Source organism: Moschus berezovskii, chromosome 11, assembly GCF_049115385.1.
Source record: "Moschus berezovskii isolate FMDL1 chromosome 11, NW_MosBer_1.0, whole genome shotgun sequence".
NCBI classification, from domain to species: Eukaryota; Metazoa; Chordata; class Mammalia; order Artiodactyla; family Moschidae; genus Moschus; species Moschus berezovskii.
In genome coordinates, this window is record NC_142470.1 from 105,575,514 (window position 1) to 105,594,685 (window position 19,172).

The following is a 19,172-nucleotide window of genomic DNA, read 5'->3' on the forward strand; positions in this document are numbered from 1 at the left end:
CAGTTCAAAAGCATCAATTCTTCGGCGATCAGCTTTCTTCACAGTCCAACATCCATACTGACCACTGGAAAAACAGCCTTGACTAGATGGACCTTTGTTGGCAAAGTAATATCTCTGCTTTTTAATAAACTATTCAGGTTGGTCATAACCTCCCTTCCAAGGAGTAAGCATCTTTTAATTTCATGGCTATAGTCAGCATCTGCAGTGATTTTGGAGCCCAAAAAAATAAAGTCTGACACTGTTTCCACTGTTTCCCTATCTATTTCCCATGAAGTGATGGGACCAGAGGCCATGATCTTTGTTTTCCGAATGTTGAGCTTCAAGCCAACCTTTTCACTCTCCTCTTTTCACTTTCATCAAGAGGCTTTTGAGTTCCTCTTCACTTTCTGCCATAAGGGTGGTGTCATCTGCATATCTGAGGTTATTGATATTTCTCCCAGCAAACTTGACTCCAGCTTGTGCTTCTTCCAGCCCAGCATTCCTCATGATGTACTCTGCATATAAGTTAAATAAGCAGGGTGACAATATACAACCTTGACGTACTCCTTTTCCTATTTGGAACCAATCTGTTGTTCCATGTCCAGTTCTAACTGTTGCTTCCTGACCTGCATGCAGGTTTCTCAAGAGGCAGGTCAGGTGGTCTGGTATTCCCATCTCTTTGTGAATTTTCCACAGTTTATTGTGATCTAAAACCTGCTTGAACATCTGGAAGTTCATATATTGCTGAAGCCTGGCTTGGAGAATTTTGAGCATGACTTTACTAGCGTGTGAGATGAGTGCAATTGTGCGGTAGTTTGAGCATTCTTTGGCATTGCCTTTCTTTGGGATTGGAATGAAGACTGACCTTTTCCAGTCCTGTGGCCATTGCTGAGTTTTCCAAATTTGCTGGCATATTGAGTGCAGCACTTTCACAGCATTATCTTTCAGGATTTGAAATAGCTCGACTGGAATTCCATCACCTCCACTAGCTTTGTTCGTAGTGATGCTTTCTAAGGCCCACTTGACTTCACATTCCAAGATGTCTGGCTCTAGGTGAGTGATCACACCATCGTGATTATCTTGGTCGTGAAGATGTTTTTTGTACAGTTCTTCTGTGTATTCTTGCCACCTCTTCTTAATATCTCCTGCTTCTGTTAAGTCCATACCATTTCTGTCCTTTATCGAGCCCATCTTTGCATAAAATGTTCCCTTGGTATCTCTAATTTTCTTGAAGAGATCTCTGTTCTGTTCTGTTCCGTCGCTCAGTCGTGTCCGACTCTATGCGACCCCGTGGACTGTAGCCTACCAGGCTTCTCCATCCATGGGATTCTCCAGGCAAGAATACTGGAGTGGGTTACCATTTCCTTCTCCAGGGGATCTTCCCGACCCAGGGATCGAACCCGGGTCTCCCGCATTGGAGGCAGAAGCTTTAACCTCTGAGCCACCAGGGAAGAGATCTCTAGTCTTTCCTAATCTGTTGTTTTCCTCTATTCCTTTGTATTGAGCGCTGAGGAAGGCTTTCTTATCTCTCCTTGCTATTCTTTGGAACTCTGCATTCAGATGCTTATATCTTTCCTTTTCTCCTTTGCTTTTCACTTCTCTTCTTTTCACAGCTATTTGTAAGGCCTCCTCAGACAGCCATTTTGCTTTTTTGCATTTCTTTTCCATGGGGATGGTCTTGGTCCGTGTCTCCTATACAATGTCATGAACCTCCGTCCGTAGTTCATCAGGCACTCTATCTATCAGATCTAGTCCCTTAAATCTATTTTTCACTTCCACTGTATAATCATAAGGGATTTGATTTAGGTCATATCTGAATGATCTAGTGGTTTTCCCTACTTTCTTCAATTTAAGTCTGAATTTGCAATAAGGAGTTCATGATCTGAGCCACAGTCGGCTCCTGGTCTTGTTTTTGCTAACTGTATAGAGCTTCTCCATCTTTGGCTGCAAAGAATATAATCAGTCTGATTTTGGTGTTGACCATCTGGTGATGTCCACGTGTAGGGTCTTCTCTTGTGTTGTTGGAAGAGGGTATTTGCTATGACCAGTGCATTCTCTTGGCAAAACTCTATTAGCCTCTGCCCTGCTTCATTCCGTGCTCCAAGGCCAAATTTGCCTGTTACTCCAGGTGTTTCTTGACTTCCTACTTTTGCATTCCAGTCCCCTATAATGAAAAGGACATCTTTTTTGGGTGTTAGTTCTAAAAGGTCTTGTAGGTCTTCATAGAACCGTTCAACTTCGACTTCTTCAGCGTTACTAGTTGGGGCATAGGCTTGGATTACTCTAATATTGAATGGTTTGCCTTGGAAACGAACAGAGATCATTCTGTCGTTCTTGAGATTGCATCCAAGTACTGCATTTCAGACTCTGTTGTTGACCGTGATGGCTACTCCATTTCTTCTAAGGGATTCCTGCCCACAGTAGTAGATATAATGGTCATCTGAGTTAAATTCACCCATTCCAGTCCATTTTAGTTCACTGATTCCTAGAGTGTCTATGTTCACTCTTGCCATCTCCTGTTTGACCACTTCCAATTTGCCTTGATTCATGGACCTAACATTCCAGGTTCCTATGCAATATTGCTTTTAACAGCATCGGACCTTGCTTCTATCACCAGTCACATCCACAACTGGGTATTGGTTTTGCTTTGGCTCCATCCCTTCATTCTCTCTGGAGTTATTTCTCCACTGATCTCCAGTAGCATACTGGGCACCTAGTGACCTGGGGAATTCCTCGTTCAGTATCCTATCATTTTGCCTTTTGATACTGTCGATCTGATCACATGGACCACAGCCCTGTCTAACTCAATGAAACTAAGCTATGCCGTGTGGGGCCACCCAAGACAGGTGGGTCATGGTGGAGAGGTCTGACAGAATGTGGTCCACTGGAGAAGGGAATGGCAAACCACTTCAGTATACTTGCCTTGAGAACGCCATGAACAGTATCAAAAGATTACATGGATAAACATATATTATTTTTGTGATAAGCGAATTTAATAATATTTGAAAACATAGCATATATAATATGTTTGCGGAGTGTTTTCCATTTGTTTGTTTCCTCCTCTATATCCCTGTGGGATGCTCTCTGAGAGACAGTGCTCAGACAGCTCTGGAATGTGGGGCCTAACAGTGAGGTAGGCTGAGATCAGAGCCCTTAAATGCTGTGGAAGAGTGAAGTCTGAATTGTGGGCAGGAAGAAGTCTGTGCTTATCTTTGTAGATAGACACAGTGAAAAGATCATTTGCAGTATGTCAGGCGTCACCAACTTCACGTATTTGTGATTCAGTGAAGTTTACTTTGCAATATTGTAAGTATGTCTTCTATTTGATAGAAGATTCAGAAATACGTGGCACAGGCATTTTCTTGGGCCCTGAGTACTCCTGACAGATCCTGATCTCTGACTGTGAAGCTCAGAGGTTTCTGCTAATCACACGGTGAAACAGGACGTCTGAGTTTCTTGGAGGGATTGCGTCCCAGTTGAGAGAGCTAGCCATCTGTCTCATATGATTACTGCCCATTTGTGTTTCTTTAAGTGAATTGCCTCGTGCTCTTTGCTTACGGTTCAGTTACAGCATTCTTCTCCCCACTTTCTTTATTTTCTTTCTTTTTGCTGTTATAAAAATACTTGCACACGGTAGCAAGATCTTTTCATTGTTGCTAATATAACACTTATTTGCTTGATTTTTCTCTTCTTTTTTGGGGAGAGAGGGTGGAGGTATTTACCCTGTTTGTTTTTGCTCATTCTTCAGCTTTCAAGATTTTCTGCATCATTTTGTATTAGGTATTTACGGTTCATAGTTAGACTTTGCTTTTTTGACACGATCTTTTTGTTTTTCTTAGTAGAGAAGTTTATCTCATTTAATCATGTATGTTTCAGTTCAGTCGTGTCCGACTCTTTGCGACCCCATGAATCACAGCACACCAGGCCTCCCTGTCCATCACCAACTCCCAGAGTTCACTCAGACTCATGTCCATCGAGTCGGTGATGCCATCCAGCCATCTCATCCTCTGTCATCCCCTTCTCTTCCCGCCCTAAATCTTTCCCAGCATCAGGGTCTTTTCAGATGAGTCAGCTCTTCGCATGAGGTGGCCAAAGTATTGTAGTTTCAGCTTCAACATCAATCCTTCCAATGAACACCCAGGACTGATCTTTAGGATGGACTGGTTGGATCTCCTTGCAGTCCAAGGGACTCTCAAGAGTCTTCTCCAACACCACAGTTCAGAAGCATCAATTCCTTGGCGATCAGCTTTCTTCACAGTCCAACACTCACATCCATACATGACCACGGGAAAAACCATAGCCTTGACTAGACGGACCTTTGTTGGCAAAGTAATGTCTCTGCTTTTTAATAAACTATCTAGGTTGGTCATAACTTTGCTTCCAAGGAGTAAGCGTCTTTTAATTTCATGGCTGTAATCAGCATCCACATCTTAATTTTCATACTTGCCTTCTTGTTTTATCTCTTGATTTAGAGGCTTAATTGTGATATGTATTAAGATATTTTTAAACCTTTATTTCTTAAGTTACTTAAGACACGCAGTAGTGTCTGATTTTCCCTTTTCTCTCAATATTTAGAGTTTTATTATTGGCATGTGCTGGGGTCTTTATTCTTGTTTATTATAGTTAAATGACTTTTCTATTTTGTGGCTTATACTTCAAAAACAATACTTTCAACTTTGCAAACCTTATTTCCACAGTTCCTTTACTGTATCTGCTTACCTTTCACAAGACAGCTTCCTTATTTGCAATTCTTCATGAGTAATCTTCTTGGCCAGATTTTCTTCATGAAGATATTTTTTTCCCCTTGAGAAAGTATACATGGATGATATACTTCTTAAGTTTCTTTTCTGTCAACTCCAGACGGGGGCCACAGACCTGGAATTCTTAGGTTGCACTTTCTTATTGAAGTAAATGTGACACATCGTAAACTGTTTAAAGTGTACAGTTTGGAGAGTTTGACATATTTATTATACCCTGTGAAAGCATTACTACAGTCATGATAATAAATACATGTATTGATGGCCTCCAAAGTTTACTTGTGACCCTTGGTAATCACTTGACCCTCACTCTCCATCTCTAGGCAACTACTCATTTGCTTTCTGACACTGTCAGTTTATATTTTAAATCATTTTATGTAAATAGAATCATATAGAATGTACTTTTGGGGACTGTGACTCAGCATAATTATTTTTTAAGAGTCATCAGTGTTGCATGTATAATAGTTTATTCTTTTTTTCCCGTTCAAATGTTATTTTCTATTCTTTGAAAATAAAAATATTTTCCAAGATCATAAAGAAATATTTAATAGAAAAAAAGAAAAGTTTCCAGTCTTCGCGTTTACTCTTTATTTGCTGAGTAGTATTCCATTGTTCATACCACAATCCATGTGTCAGTTCCTCTGTTGATGGAAATTTGGATTGTTCCAGTATTGGACCTACTATGAATAAAGGTGCTATAAACATTCTTTGTTTGGACATGTGCTTTTGTTTCCCTTGGGCAATTAATCTAGGAGTGGAGTGGGTTGGTCACATTTGTAGGTGTTTTAAGTTTAACTTTAGAAATTGCCAAGCCTCTTCTAAAATGATGGTTCTGTTTTACATTCCCACCAGCAGCATATGAAAGTCTATTATTGCACGTTCTTGCCAACCCTTAGTATGGACAGTCTTTTCCATGTTGGACATTATTGTAGGTCACCATGCCTTGATAAGTGCTGCTGAGCATCATCTCATTTGCTTCACTGACGTTTGTAGAATTGCCCATTTAAAAATATTGAGTGGTTTTCTTTTTTTTTTTTTAATTTATTTTTTATTGGAGGCAAATTATTTTACAATATTATATTGGTTGGTTTTGCCATACATTGACATGAATTCGCCCCGGGTGTACATGAGTTCCCCCTCCTGAACCCCCCTCCCACCTCCCTCCTCCCTTTATCCTCCCCCTGGGTTTTCTTATTATTCAGCTTCATAAGTTCATTATATGTTCATCAAATAGGTGATTTGCAAATATTTTCTTTTCAGTTTGTGGATTGCCTTTTCATTTTTGTAACAATGTCTTTTGGTTAGCATATTTTAAAAAATTCACTGAAGTCCAGTGTGTAATTTTTTTTCTTCGATGACTAATGTTTTTTTAATACTGTTCAGAAAATCTTTGTCTATTAGAATGTTGTAAAGATAATCTCTTGTGTTTTTCTGTTGAAGCTTTATAATTTTATGCTTAGAAATGTGATTTATCTAAAATTAATCTGCATGGTCTGCTACAAGGATAGTGAAAAGTGAAAGTCATGTCCGACTCTTTCTGACCCCATGGATTGTAATCTGCCAGGCTCCTCTGTCCAGGGAATTCTCCAGGCAAGAAGACTGGATTGGGTTGCCATTTCCTTCTCTAGGGGATCTTCCCAACCCAGGGATCAAACCCAGGTCTCCTTCACTGAAGGCAAATTCTTTACCATCTGAGCCACAGGGAAGCCCAATGCAAGGCTAAAAAGCTCATTTTCTTCCACACAGCTTTGTCCAGTTGTTCCAGCACCATTTGTTGAAAAGATATGTTTCTCTGTTGAATTACATTGATGCCTTTGTTGAAAATCAAGTTGACCATAAATGTGTGAGTTCACTTTTGACCCTTCTCCAGTTCCATGGATGTGTTTGTCTGTCTTTCTGCCGGTGCCACATTGGTTTGATTACTGTAACTTTTTTTATTTTGGTAGTAAAATATACATAACATAAAATTACAGTTTTAACCATATTTATATGTATATTTCAGTGTTGTTAAGTACATATATGCTTGTTTCTGCATCACCACCATCTAGCTCCAGAACTTTCTTATTCATTCTGCACTGAAACTGTGCCCATTAAATGATTCCCCATTCCCTTTACTGCGGCCCCTGGCAACCAGCATTCCACTGTCTGTCTCTGACTTTGCTTGCATGAGGATCTCACTGAGTGGAATCATGTAGTTTTTGTCCTGGCTTATTTCATGTAGCCTGTGTCAACTTAGTCTTCAAGGTTCATCCGGATAGTAGTGTGTATCAGAAGTGCCTTCCTTTTAAAGGCTGACCAATATTCTTTTGTATGTGTAAGCCACATTTTATTTTTTTCGTTTATCTGCCAATAGACACATGGGTTGCTTCCATGCGTTGCAGTTGTGAATAATGCTGCTGAAAATGAGTGTCTAAATGCCTGCTCAGTCCCTGCTCTCTGTTTTTCAATTCTGTTGGGTATCCACCTAAAATTGTGATTGCTGGCTCTTCATTTCCTACACTACAGCCAGAGTAATGTCTTTAGCACTCAGGTCGTCCGGACTGTGTCTGTCTGTGTCTCCTACAACTTCAGACCCCTTGTACTGCATTTGGAGGATGACGCAGCCCAGACTTCTTACCAGGGCACGACATAACAGGGTGCTGCCTTGCCTGCAGCCTCATTTCTGCTTCTCTCCCTCTTCTCTCTAAGCTCCAGCCAGATGAATCTGCCATCTTTCTTGAGTACCCATGCTCTTCCCTGTACCGCCCCTTGCAGGTGCTGTTTTCTCCACTGCCGCACATTCCCGCTCTTCTGTATAAAAGTTCTCTCTTAAGACAGGCCTTCCCTTGTGACATATTTAAGCATGTTACCTATTTTCTTTCACAGTGTCTTTTTTCCAATTTCATAGCAACTTTCTGAAGTCCTTGATTTCAGTGTATAAATATGTACTTGTTTAGTTTTAAAACGACTGACTCCCCCCATACCTCAAACTCCATGGTGGCAGGAACCATAGCACACCAGTCCCTAAGTTCAGCTGGGGAGCAGTGAGAGACGCATGGAGCCTCACAGGGGACTCTTCTCATAGGATGTATTGTTTGGCAAACTTCCAAAACTCGATTATCAGTACTTCGTATTATTTCCATGTCTGTTTAAAATTTAATCCAAATCGTTCTCTCATATGAATAATAATGGACGGTTCATTTCGCATGGTTTAGGGATCAGATGTAACCTGAATGCGAGTATAAAATCATGCTTGGGGCTGGTGCACGGGGATGACCTGGAGGGAGGATATGGGGAAGAGGGAGGTGGGAGGGGGGTTCAAGAGGGGAACACATGTATACCCGGGGCGGATTCATGTCAGTGTATGGCAAAATCAACCAATATATTAATGTAAAGTAATTTGCCTCCAATAAAAAAAAAAAATCAGTGTTGAAGCTGTAATGAAATATGTGGATGTTCTGTATGTCTGTAGTGTAAACATTTGGTTTCTGTGTTTTCACCATCATTTTCTTCCTTTACAGACTGAGACAACACTTGGACTCAGTTCATACCAACAGAAAAGGTAAGCAAGTAACATACATGTATTTCTTTTTCCTCTTTTTTAAGATTTATTTTTAATTGGATGATAACTGCTTTTAATATATAAAGTTTTATATATTCACTAAGATACCGACATACTTTTAGTTCTTTCTGGGGGGATTCCTGCTGTCCTTTTCTCTCATACTTGTTTGGTGAAGAGGGAAAAGCAGATTATAAATCACATCATATCATGTATTTCAAGTATTGCGTATGGAAAACCAGGTTTAAATCTGAGCTTGCGTGTCATCACATACAGAGTGGTTTACTTGTAGCTGAAACACCCCTCGTTTTGGAAGAGTTTCATCTTTACAGCTCCCTAATGACGTCTCCTGTGGTCCAGCCACTTTTTATGGACTACACTTCTGTCTTCAGTTATCATCAAGGGTCTGTCTGCAGGCCTCTAGAGGAGGAGGTTATCGTGTAGTGAGCGAGAGTTCTCACCTCAGGAGACCCTAACTGGTTGTCTTGTTGAGCCCCGTTGTTTGATACATGAGGACTCTTAAGAGTCTTAGAACCAAGGGATGTGCTAACCAAGGTTAGACTGGCAGAGTTTCAGATAGAATTCTTTATCTTCTGATTACTAGCCCTGTATTGCATTCTCTTTGATATTCTTTTAACGGAGTCCTTCAGCATTCACTATTTTCTCATTTAGCTGAAAGAGAAATATAGAGTGTTAGTTAAGAATTAGAGGGGGAAATGCTTTGAAAGAGAAGCAGAGGAGCCATTGAAGGCAAGTTATCACAAGGGAGTTTATACCGTAGGGAAGCAGGGTGAGCATCTACACAGTCGACTTTTAATCTGCTCTGTGCTGGGGCTGAGGATACACTCCCTTCCTCGAAACATCTTGAAGGACAGTGGAGACCCCGCTTCTGATGAGCTTATAAAGCATAGGTATGAATGAAATGACAGAATGCGTCCGCTTTGTGAAAGAAGGCAGCTTACTCGAAGAGTATATTATAATCAGATGATAGAAGCCTGGGGGCTTAGTTGTAGGGGATCGGGGGCCTAAGACACATTTGTATGCCTCACGTGGCATCTTACTCTCATCATCAAATCAGCCCACAAGGCACAGGTCACAGCTGAGGTGAAGTTGGCTTTTGACTGCAGCTTCTGGTCTCCACTCCTGGGGTGCTACCTCCCCCAGGTTTTCCTTGGGGGAACACCCCAGTTTCCACTCAGCAGAGAGATTGCTGAGATGAACACTGTGTCTTTTGACCTCCTGTAGTCATTTCTGCGGCTTCCCTGATGGTTCGGTAGTAAAGAATCCACCTGCCAATGCAAGAGACGTGGGTTTGATCCCTGGGCGGTAAGATTCCCTGGAGGAGGAAATGGGAACCCACCCCATTATTCTTGTCTGGGAAGTCCCATGGACAGAGGAGCCTGGGGTCACAGAGAGTCAGGCACGATTTAGCGAATAAACAGCAACAGTCGTTTCTGCACTGATCTCTCTCTTTTCATGTCCCCAGCTGTATGGCCCATGTGCTGCTCAGTGACTTTTCTAGTAAGCCGAGAGCTTCAGCCCCATCCTTCCTTGTGTCGCCTGTGCATGATGTCCTGAGTGAAAACCCTCAGTCTGGAAGTGAGACTGAACCCCTGCTCCAGGGAAGTTTATCACATGAAAAGCTTAGTCCCCCTTCCCGCTTTCATCTGCTTCAGCCCCAAGGACTTGCAGGATCTTCTGCAAAGACATGAGCTCTGCTTTCTTGATCTCAGGATCATGGGAAGTAGAACTATGAAAAACAGAATTTTCCAACATACTTTTATTTATATTTTTCTCCTTCCTGACTCTGCCTTTTGTTTTAATACGGTTATAAATGACTTGATAATGTTTTGTTTAAAAACATGCTGACTACATAATATAATGGTGAATAATATGCCTATAGTGTTCTATCAGTGTTTGTTTCAGCTGAATGCCAGAATGTTGTGATGAGTATCAGTAATGGTTTAATATTATTGACATGAGGCTACCTTTTATAATACCTTCTCCTAGGATTGTGGTGCCATGTGTTGGGAGATTAGAAATCAAGAGACTTGAGTTCTGTGTTCACCAGCTGTGTAGCCTTGAGAGAAACTACTCAAGTTCTGAGCACAACTTTCATTTGCAAACTGGGGAAGATCATTTCTTGGCCTGATATATCTTGTATGTGATGTAAGGTTATGCTTTGTGTAAGGTTGCTGTAAGGATCAAATGAGAAGACTTACTTGGCATCAGCAGTTGGAAACATGAAAATGTTATACGAACGTAGGTTGTGGGTGTTTGCTAAGGTATTTGTTCAGTCATTCAGCAAATATTTCCTGGGATCTTTACATATACCAGGCTTTAGAGTAAGAATTGATATGGGTGAATTTAGCTCAGATGACCATTATATCTACCACTGTGGGCAAGAATCCCTTAGAAGAAATGGAGTAGTCAGCCAATAGTCAGCAAAAGAGTCTGAAATGCAGTACTTGAATGCAGTCTCAAAAATGACAAAATGATCTCTGTTCGTTTCCAAGGCAAACCATTTAATATCACAGTAATCCAAGTCTATGCCCTGACTAGTAATGCTGAAGAAGCTGAAGTTGAACAGTTATAAGAAGACCTACAAGACCTTATAGAACTGACACATGTTAGTATAGAACTAACAACCAAAAAAAGATGTCCTTTTCATAAGAGGGGACTGGAATGCAAAAGTAGGAAGTCACAAAATACCTGGGGTAACAGGCAAGTTTGGCCTTGTAGTACAGAATGAAGCAGGGCAAAGGCTAATAGAGTTTTGCTGAGAGAACGCACTGGTCATAGCAAACACCCTCTTCCAACAACACAAGAGAAGACTCTACACATGGACAGCACCAGATGGTCAACACCGAAATCAGGTTGATTATATTCTTTGCAGACAAAGATGGAGAAGCTCTTTACAGTCAGAACAAACAAGACTGGGAGCTGACTGTGGCTCAGATCATGAACTCCTTATTGCCAAATTCAGACTTAAATTGAAGAAAGTAGGGAAAACCACTAGACCATTCAGGTATGACCTACATCAAATCCCTTATGATTATACAGTGGAAGTGAGAAATAGATTCAAGGGATTAGATCTGATAGAGTGCCTGATGAACTATGGACGGAGGTTCCTGACATTGTACAGGAGACAGGGATCAAGACCATCCCCAAGAAAAACAAATGCAAAAAGTCAAACTGGTTGTCTGAGAAGGCCTTACAATTAGCCGAGAAAAGAGAAGCGAAAGGCAAGGGAGAAAAGGAAAGATATACCCATCTAAATGCAGAGTTCCAAAGAATAGCAAGGAGAGAGAAGAAAGCCTTCCTCAGTCATCAATGCAAAGAAATAGAGGAAAACAATCGAACGGGAAAGACTAGAGATCTCTTCAAGAAAATTAGAGATACCAAAGGAACATTTCATGCAAAGGTGAGCTCAATAAAGGACAGATATGCTGTGGACCTAACAGAAGCAGAAGATATTAAGAAGAGGTGGCAAGAATACACAGAAGAACTGTACAAAAAACATCGTCACGTCCAAGATAATCACGGTGGTGTGATCACTGACCTAGAGCCAGACATCTTGGAATGTGAAGTCAAGTGGGCCTTAGAAAGCATCACTACGAACAAAGCTAGTGGAGGTGATGAAATTCCAGTTGAGCTACTTCAAATCCTGAAAGATGATTCTGTGAAAGTGCTGCACTCAATATGCCAGCAAATTTGGAAAACTCAGCAATGGCCACAGGACTGGAAAAGGTCAGTCTTCATTCCAATCCCAAAGAAAGGCAATGCCAAAGAATGCTCAAACTACCGCACAATTGCACTCATCTCACACACTAGTAAAGTCATGCTCAAAATTCGCCAAGCCAGGCTTCAATGATATGTGAACCGTGAACTTCCAGATGTTCAAGCTGGATTTAAAAAAGGCAGAGGAATGAGAGATCGTATTGCCAACATCCATTGGATCATCGAACGGATGAGAGTTCCTAAAAAATATCAAGAGAAAGCAAGAGAGTTCCAGAGAAACATCTACTTCAGCTTCATTGACTTTGCCAAAGCCTTTGACTGTGTTTAGCACAACAAACTGTGGAAAATTCTTAAAGAGATGAGAATACCAGACCACCTGACCTGCCTCTTGAGAAATCTGTATGCAGGTCAAGAGGCAACAGTTAGAACTGGACATGCAACAACAAACTGGTTCCAAATCAAGAAAGGACTACATCAAGGCTGTATAATGTCACCCTGCTTATTTAACTTATATGCAGGGTACATCATGAGAAATGCTGGGCTGGATGAAGCAAAAGCTGGAATCAAGATCGCCAGGAGAAATATCAGTAACTTCAGATATGCAGGTGACGCCACACTTAGGGCAGAAACCAAAGAAGAACTAAAGAGCCTCTTCATGAGAGTGAAAGAGGACAGTGAAAAAGTTGACTTAAAGTTCAACGTTCAGAAAACTAAGATCATGGCATCTGGTCCCATCACTTCATGGCAAACAGATGGTGAAACAATGGAAACAGTGACAGACTTTATGTTTTTGGCCTCCAGAATCACTGCAGATGGTGATTGCAGCCATGAAATTAAAAGACGCTTACTCCTTGGAAGAAAAGTTATGACCAACTTAGATAGCATATTAAAAAGCAGAGACATTACTTTGCCAACAAAGGTCCATCTAGTCAAAGCTATGATTTTTCCAGTAGTCATGTATGGATGTGAGAGTTGGACTATAAAGAAAGCTGAGCACTGAAGAATCGATGCTTTTGAACTGTGGTGCTGGAGAAGACTCTTGAGAGTCCCTTGGACTGCAAGGAGATCCAACCAGTCCATCCTAAAGGAGATCAGTCCTGGGTGTTCATTGGAAGGACTGATGCTGAAGCTACAACTCCAATACTTTGGCCACCTGATATGAAGAACTCATTTGAAAAGACCCTGATGCTGGGAAAGATTGAAGGCAGGAGCAGAAGGGGACGACAAAGGATGAGATGGTTGGATGGCATCACCAACTCACTAGACATGAGTTTGGGTAAACTCCAGGAGTTGGTGATTGACAGAGAGGCCTTGTGTGCTGCAGTCCATGGGGTCGCAAAGAGTCGGACACGACTGAGCAACTGAACTGAACTGTGCGTGTTTGCTAACACCCGCAGTTTTGTTGGTCATTTAGCAAATTTGTTCAGTCATTCAGCAAACACTTACTGGGCTCTTTACATACACCAGGCATTATAGTAAGAATTGGTGATTCAGTCATGGTGTTTGTTGTCTGTTGCTTTGTAATAAACTACCTCCAAACCTAGAAGCTTAAAGCAGCAGACATTTATTATCTTTCTGTTTCTGTGAGTAAGAAACTTGAGAACAACTCTGGCTGAGTAGTTGGGGCTTTCACGAGGGTCTCTCATGTGGTTTCAGCCGAGACATCATTTGGAGTTGCAGGCATCTGAAGATGTAGGCCCAGTGGGTCCTCTCCAAGATGGCTCACTCACAAAACATTAGCAGAAGGCCCCAGTTCCTTGCTGGTTGTTGGCAAGAGACCTTCATTCTTTACCATGTGGACCTTTGTGCCATGTGTCACAGCAGCTGATGACCCTAGAGCTGAAGATCGAAGAGAGAGCACAAGGTGAAAGCCATGGTGTCTTTTATAATTGAGTCCTGGAAGTCACACACAACCACCTCCACCACGTTTTATTCATGGGAAGTTACCCCCAAGGAAAGCAGAATTAAGCAGCCACTACTTGAAGAGAGGCCTATCAGAGAATCTGTGATCATATTTTAAAACTGCCACAGTGCTGAATAGACCAGATAGTCAAGAGTCCTGCCCTGGTACAACCTGTGTGCTAATGGGGAAAACCATAAGCCAGCAAGTAAATGAACAAAATGTCAGCTTAAGAAAAGTCTGGATAGACAAGACTCTATTACTTCTTCAGATTTGACCATAAGGAAGGTCTCTCTGAAGTGATGTTTCAGCTTACCTGGTGAAGTCTTAGGGCAGAGTGTTTCAGACAGATGAACAGCTAGTGCAGATGTCTGATGTTGGGCTCAGTGTTGATGTTACTATATTGTGTTGCTATAACAGCTGGAATTGTTACTGTGTGCAGTTAGGTAAGAAATACATGTTTATATCTGTGTGTTTATGTATATATGCAGTGTCCACAAGAAGAACCAGAGTCTTCCAATCTTTAAGTTTCCCGGTATCTCTAGGATAAAAGCCAAAAGTACTGGACTAGGGAGCACTTCTCAAATTTAGGATGGTTGAGGTTCTTTAATTGTATAGTTTGCTTTTCACTAATATTAAGTACTGCCATTTTGGTTGCCTGCAGTTAACCATCAGCATCTAGAAGATTGTAGTCAGATCTAGAACTTGCTAATATCTGTTTTAAATTATGTGAAAAAGTTAATGTTCTTCAATTGTTTCTTAAGATTTCATCTGGGTGTATACTTAACATTTATTTTATAGCTCTGGAGCTTTTAGCTGTACATGAAATGACATATATGCAAAAAATAGTACCAGTTTGCATACATCTTGAAGACTATAGTAATTTGATGGTAGACTTAATCCCAACCATATCAAATATTACAATAACTCTGGTTTCAACACTGATTGTCAGACTGTATTAAGGAAAGATCTAATCATATATTGTCTACAAGAAATGTACTGTAGTTTTCAATTCAGTTTATATTTAATTTTTTAACCATTTGTTTTGAAATAACTTTAGAAAATAAATGCAAAAATAGTACAAAGAATTGTACTGCTGACCTAGATTGATTCCCCTAGTAACACTTTACCACATTTGCTTGATCGTTCATCATCTCCCTCTCCACCACTTCTTTCCTTATCTCTCTTTCCCTATCTGTCTGTCTCTGTATATGTGTATGTGTAATTATTTTTCTGAATTTTTTGAGACTCGGTTGTCAACCTGATACTCTTTTACCCCAATAAACTTCAATATATATTTCTTATAAATATGTACATTATTTTATAAAGTACAGTAAAATCAGGGAAATAGCATTTACATATACTAGTATTTAATCTACAGACCTTATTTTAATTTTTTCAATTGGTCTGTTAATGACTTTTATTTTAAAAAGTAAAGAAATATTTATTACCATCCCAAATTTTGTTTGTTCAGTGAAGTCTCTCCTTCATTTCTAAATGATGGCTTTGCTGGGTATTGCATTGTTTGATAGTTATTTTCTTTCAATATTTTAAATGTGTCATTCCACTGTCTCTCTGCCTACAAAATTTCTGTTGAGAAACCCACTTGTACAGTAGCTCCTCCTTATCTGTGGGGCATACAGTTCAAATACTAGTTGTTACTGCAGGTGGTACCGAACTCTGAATATACTCCATTTTTTCCTATACTGACACTGGGTCACATGTACAAAAGGGTACAAGGGACAAAGGGGAGTCATGTCTCAGGGCAGAGCCAGACAGCACGAAGTTGCATCCTGTTCCTCAGAGAGGTGTGCAGTTTGAAACGTAAGCACTCTTTATCTCTGGGATTTTTCGTTTAGTATTTTCAGACCGCAGTTGAATGCGTGTAACTGAAACTCCAGAAAATGAAACTATAGATGAGGGGGCCTACTGTAGTCTTACGTGGTGCGGTGTGCTCCTTGTATGTGATGTGTCACTTTTTCTGCTTTCGAGATTCTCTCTTTGACTTTTGACAATTTAATCATAATGTGCCTTTTCAAGTTCAACCTATGTGGGGTTCTCTGGGCCTCAGAACCGTGGATGTTCTTTCATCTCCTCACAGCACTGCGGGAGCTCAATGTCTCCCTTGAGCTCTCTCCTTCCCCAAGAGAAACTGAGGTACAGGGGCCCTCTCAGTGCAGCGCTGCCGCAGCCTGGTGACACAAACACAGTATGAGCAGACTGCGGCCTTTTCTCTTACCATTCTAATACACTGGGGGTTTTGTTTGCTTTTGAGTTTTTCTTTCTTTTTTCCTTTGTGGTCCAAGGATGTTCTCTGGGCTCCATACTAGAAGTAAGCAATCAGATTCCAGCGGTGCAGAGCCCCGAAATCTGCATTTCTACAAGCATCCTAGATGATTAAGATGTAGGTAGACCACAAATCATTCATTAAGAAATACTGGGCCAAAGACTATCTTTGTTTTAGGTAGTAATTACCCCTGCTGCTGCTGCTGCTAAGTCACTTCAGTCATGTCTGACTCTGTGTGACCCCATAGACGGAAGCCCACCAGGCTCCCCCTTCCCTGGGATTCTCCAGGCAAGAACACTGGAGTGGGTTGCCATTTCCTTCTCCAATGTGTGAAAGTGAAAGTGAAAGTGAAGTCGTGTCTGACCCTTAGCGACCCCATGGACTGCAGCCCACCAGGCTCCTCCATCCATGGGATTTTCTAGGCAAGAGTAGCTGGAGTGGCTTGCCATTGCCTTCTCCGAGTAATTACCCCTAGGAAAACATTTTAAATTTCATAGTTCACGCACAAGCTCTCAGAATGTGCTGTATGCTTTATTTGGGAAGGTCTTGTATGAAAATAATCATGATGGTGTGATCACTCACCTAGAGGCACACATCCTGGAATGTGAAGTCAAATGGGCCTTAGAAAGCGTCACTACGAACAAAGCTAGTGGAGGTGATGGAATTCCAGTCGAGCTATTTCAGATCCTAAAAGATGATGCTGTGAAAGTGCTGCACTCAATATGCCAGCAAATTTGGAAAACTCAGCCATGGCCGCAGGACTGGAAAAGGTCAGTCTTCATTCCAATCCCAAAGAAAGGCAATGCCAAAGAATGCTCAAACTACCACACAATTGCACTCATCTCACACGCTAGTAAAGTCATGGTCAAAATTCTCCAAGCCAGGCTTCAGCAATACATGAACCTTGAACTTCCAGATGTTCAAGCTGGTTTTAGAAAAGGCAGAGGAACCAGAGATCAAATTGCCAACTTCCCTTTGATCATTAAAAAAGCAAGAGAGTTCCAGAAAAACATCTATTTCTGCTTTATTGACTATGCCAAAGCCTTTGTGTGGATCACAATAAACTGTGGAAAATTCTTAAAGAGATGGGAATACCAGACCACCTGACCTGCCTCTTGAGAAATCTGTATGCAGGTCAGGAAGCAACAGTTAGAACTGGACATGCAACAACAGACTGGTTCCAAATCAGGAATGGAGTAAGTCAAGGCTATATATTGTTACCCTGCATATTTAACTTATATGCAGAGTACATCATGAGAAGTGCTGGGCTGGAGGAAGCACAAGCTGGAATCAAGATTGCTGGGAGAAATATCAATAACCTCAGATATGCAAATGACACCACCCTTGTGTCAAAAAGTGAAGAACTAAAGAGCCTCTTGATAAAAGTGAAAGAGGAGAGAGAAAAAGTTGGCTTAAAGTTCAACATTCAGACAACTAAGATCATGGCATCCAGTCCCATCACTTCATGGCAAATAGATGGGGAAACAGTGAAAACAGTAGCTGACTTTATTTTGGCGGGTGGGGGGGGGGGACTCCAAAAGCACTGCAGGTGGTGATTGTAGCCATAAAATTAAAAGGCACTTACTCCTTGAAAGGAAAGTTAGGACCAACCTAGACAGCATATTAAAAAGCAGAGACATTACTTTGCCAATAAAGGTCTGTCTAGTCAAGGCTATGGTTTTTCCAGTAGTCATGTATGGATGTGAGAGTTGGACTATAAAGAAAGCTGAGTGCCAAAGAATTGATGCTTTTGAACTGTGGTGTTGGAGAAGACTCTTGAGAGTCCCTTGGACTGCAAGGAGATCCAACCAGTCCATCCTAAAGGAGATCAGTCCTGGGTGTTCATTGGAAAGACTGATGTTGAAGCTGAAACTCCAGTACTTTGGCCACCTGATGCAAAGAGCTGACTCACTGGAAAAGACCCTGATGCTGGGAAAGATTGAAGGCAGGAGCAGAAGGGGACGACAAAGGGTGAAATGGTTGGATGGCATCACCGACTCAATGGACATGAGTTTGGGTAAACTCCGGGAGTTGGTGATGGACAGAGAGGGCTGGCGTGCTTTAGTCCATGGGGTCGCAAAGAGTCGGACATGACTGAGTGACTGAACTGAACTGTATGCTTAACTTTGACCTTGATAGTTCACCAAGAAACAGATTTCTTGTATCGCTCCAGTTATTCTCTCACTTGAAGTCAGAAAATAGTCCTTATTCACCTCCTTATCTCGAAATAAACAGTAATATTTTCATGAAAATTAAAAATTATATTGAGGCTTCCAAAACAAACGCAATCACTGCAGAAAGCATAAGATCATGTGTTACTTTTTTAATGTCTCAGATTCTGTTTCTTAGGAAGTGACAAAGGGCACCATTTTTCATACTGCTTCTCCAGTTTATTTTTCAACCTTATGGATTCGTAGACATTTGCTTTTTTTTTTAATTTTCAAAATGTTTTATTAGAAAACTGAAATTTACAATGTGTTTCTATCACTCACTGAGTACATGGCATTTAAAAACAACATCATTACAGAAAGATAACAAAAATACAGAGTTTTAAGACCTATGGGATATGGAAAACATTATCCACTGAGGCCTTAAATGTAGTAGACTTTACATAAAAAGGAAAAGTAATGAGTATACAAGTACACTGCCAGTTTAAGAAGTTAGCAAAATAAACAGAATAATCATAAAGAAAAGAAAGCAACTAATACATACCAGGTATTAATGCAATAAAAATAAAGATAAAATTCAGAGGCTCAACAGAGTCCAAGCTGCCTTGAAAAGCTTCTCTAAAAAGGGAAACATCAGGTAATAATAATCAACAAGAAAAATCTTGCAAATAAACAGTACTCAAAATAGGAATTACTCATAGAAACATTAAGAATATAAATAATAGAAACAACTTTATGCCTATACGTTTGAGGATTAGTTGTCTCATATACAGGGTTATCGTTACCATCTTTCTAAATTCCA

The 19,172-nt window shown here is 40.8% G+C and overlaps 1 protein-coding gene across 2 annotated transcripts in view; it reads left to right on the forward strand.

The window, feature by feature from the left end:
* The window catches only part of TMEM131 (transmembrane protein 131), a 180,131-nt gene that overhangs the window by 61,297 nt on the left and 99,662 nt on the right, over positions 1–19,172 (forward strand). For both annotated transcript variants that reach the window (XM_055400773.2, XM_055400774.2), the window contains exon 3: positions 8,237–8,277. In XM_055400773.2, coding sequence (XP_055256748.2) covers positions 8,237–8,277 — 41 coding nt within the window. The remainder of the gene's footprint in view (positions 1–8,236; positions 8,278–19,172) is intronic.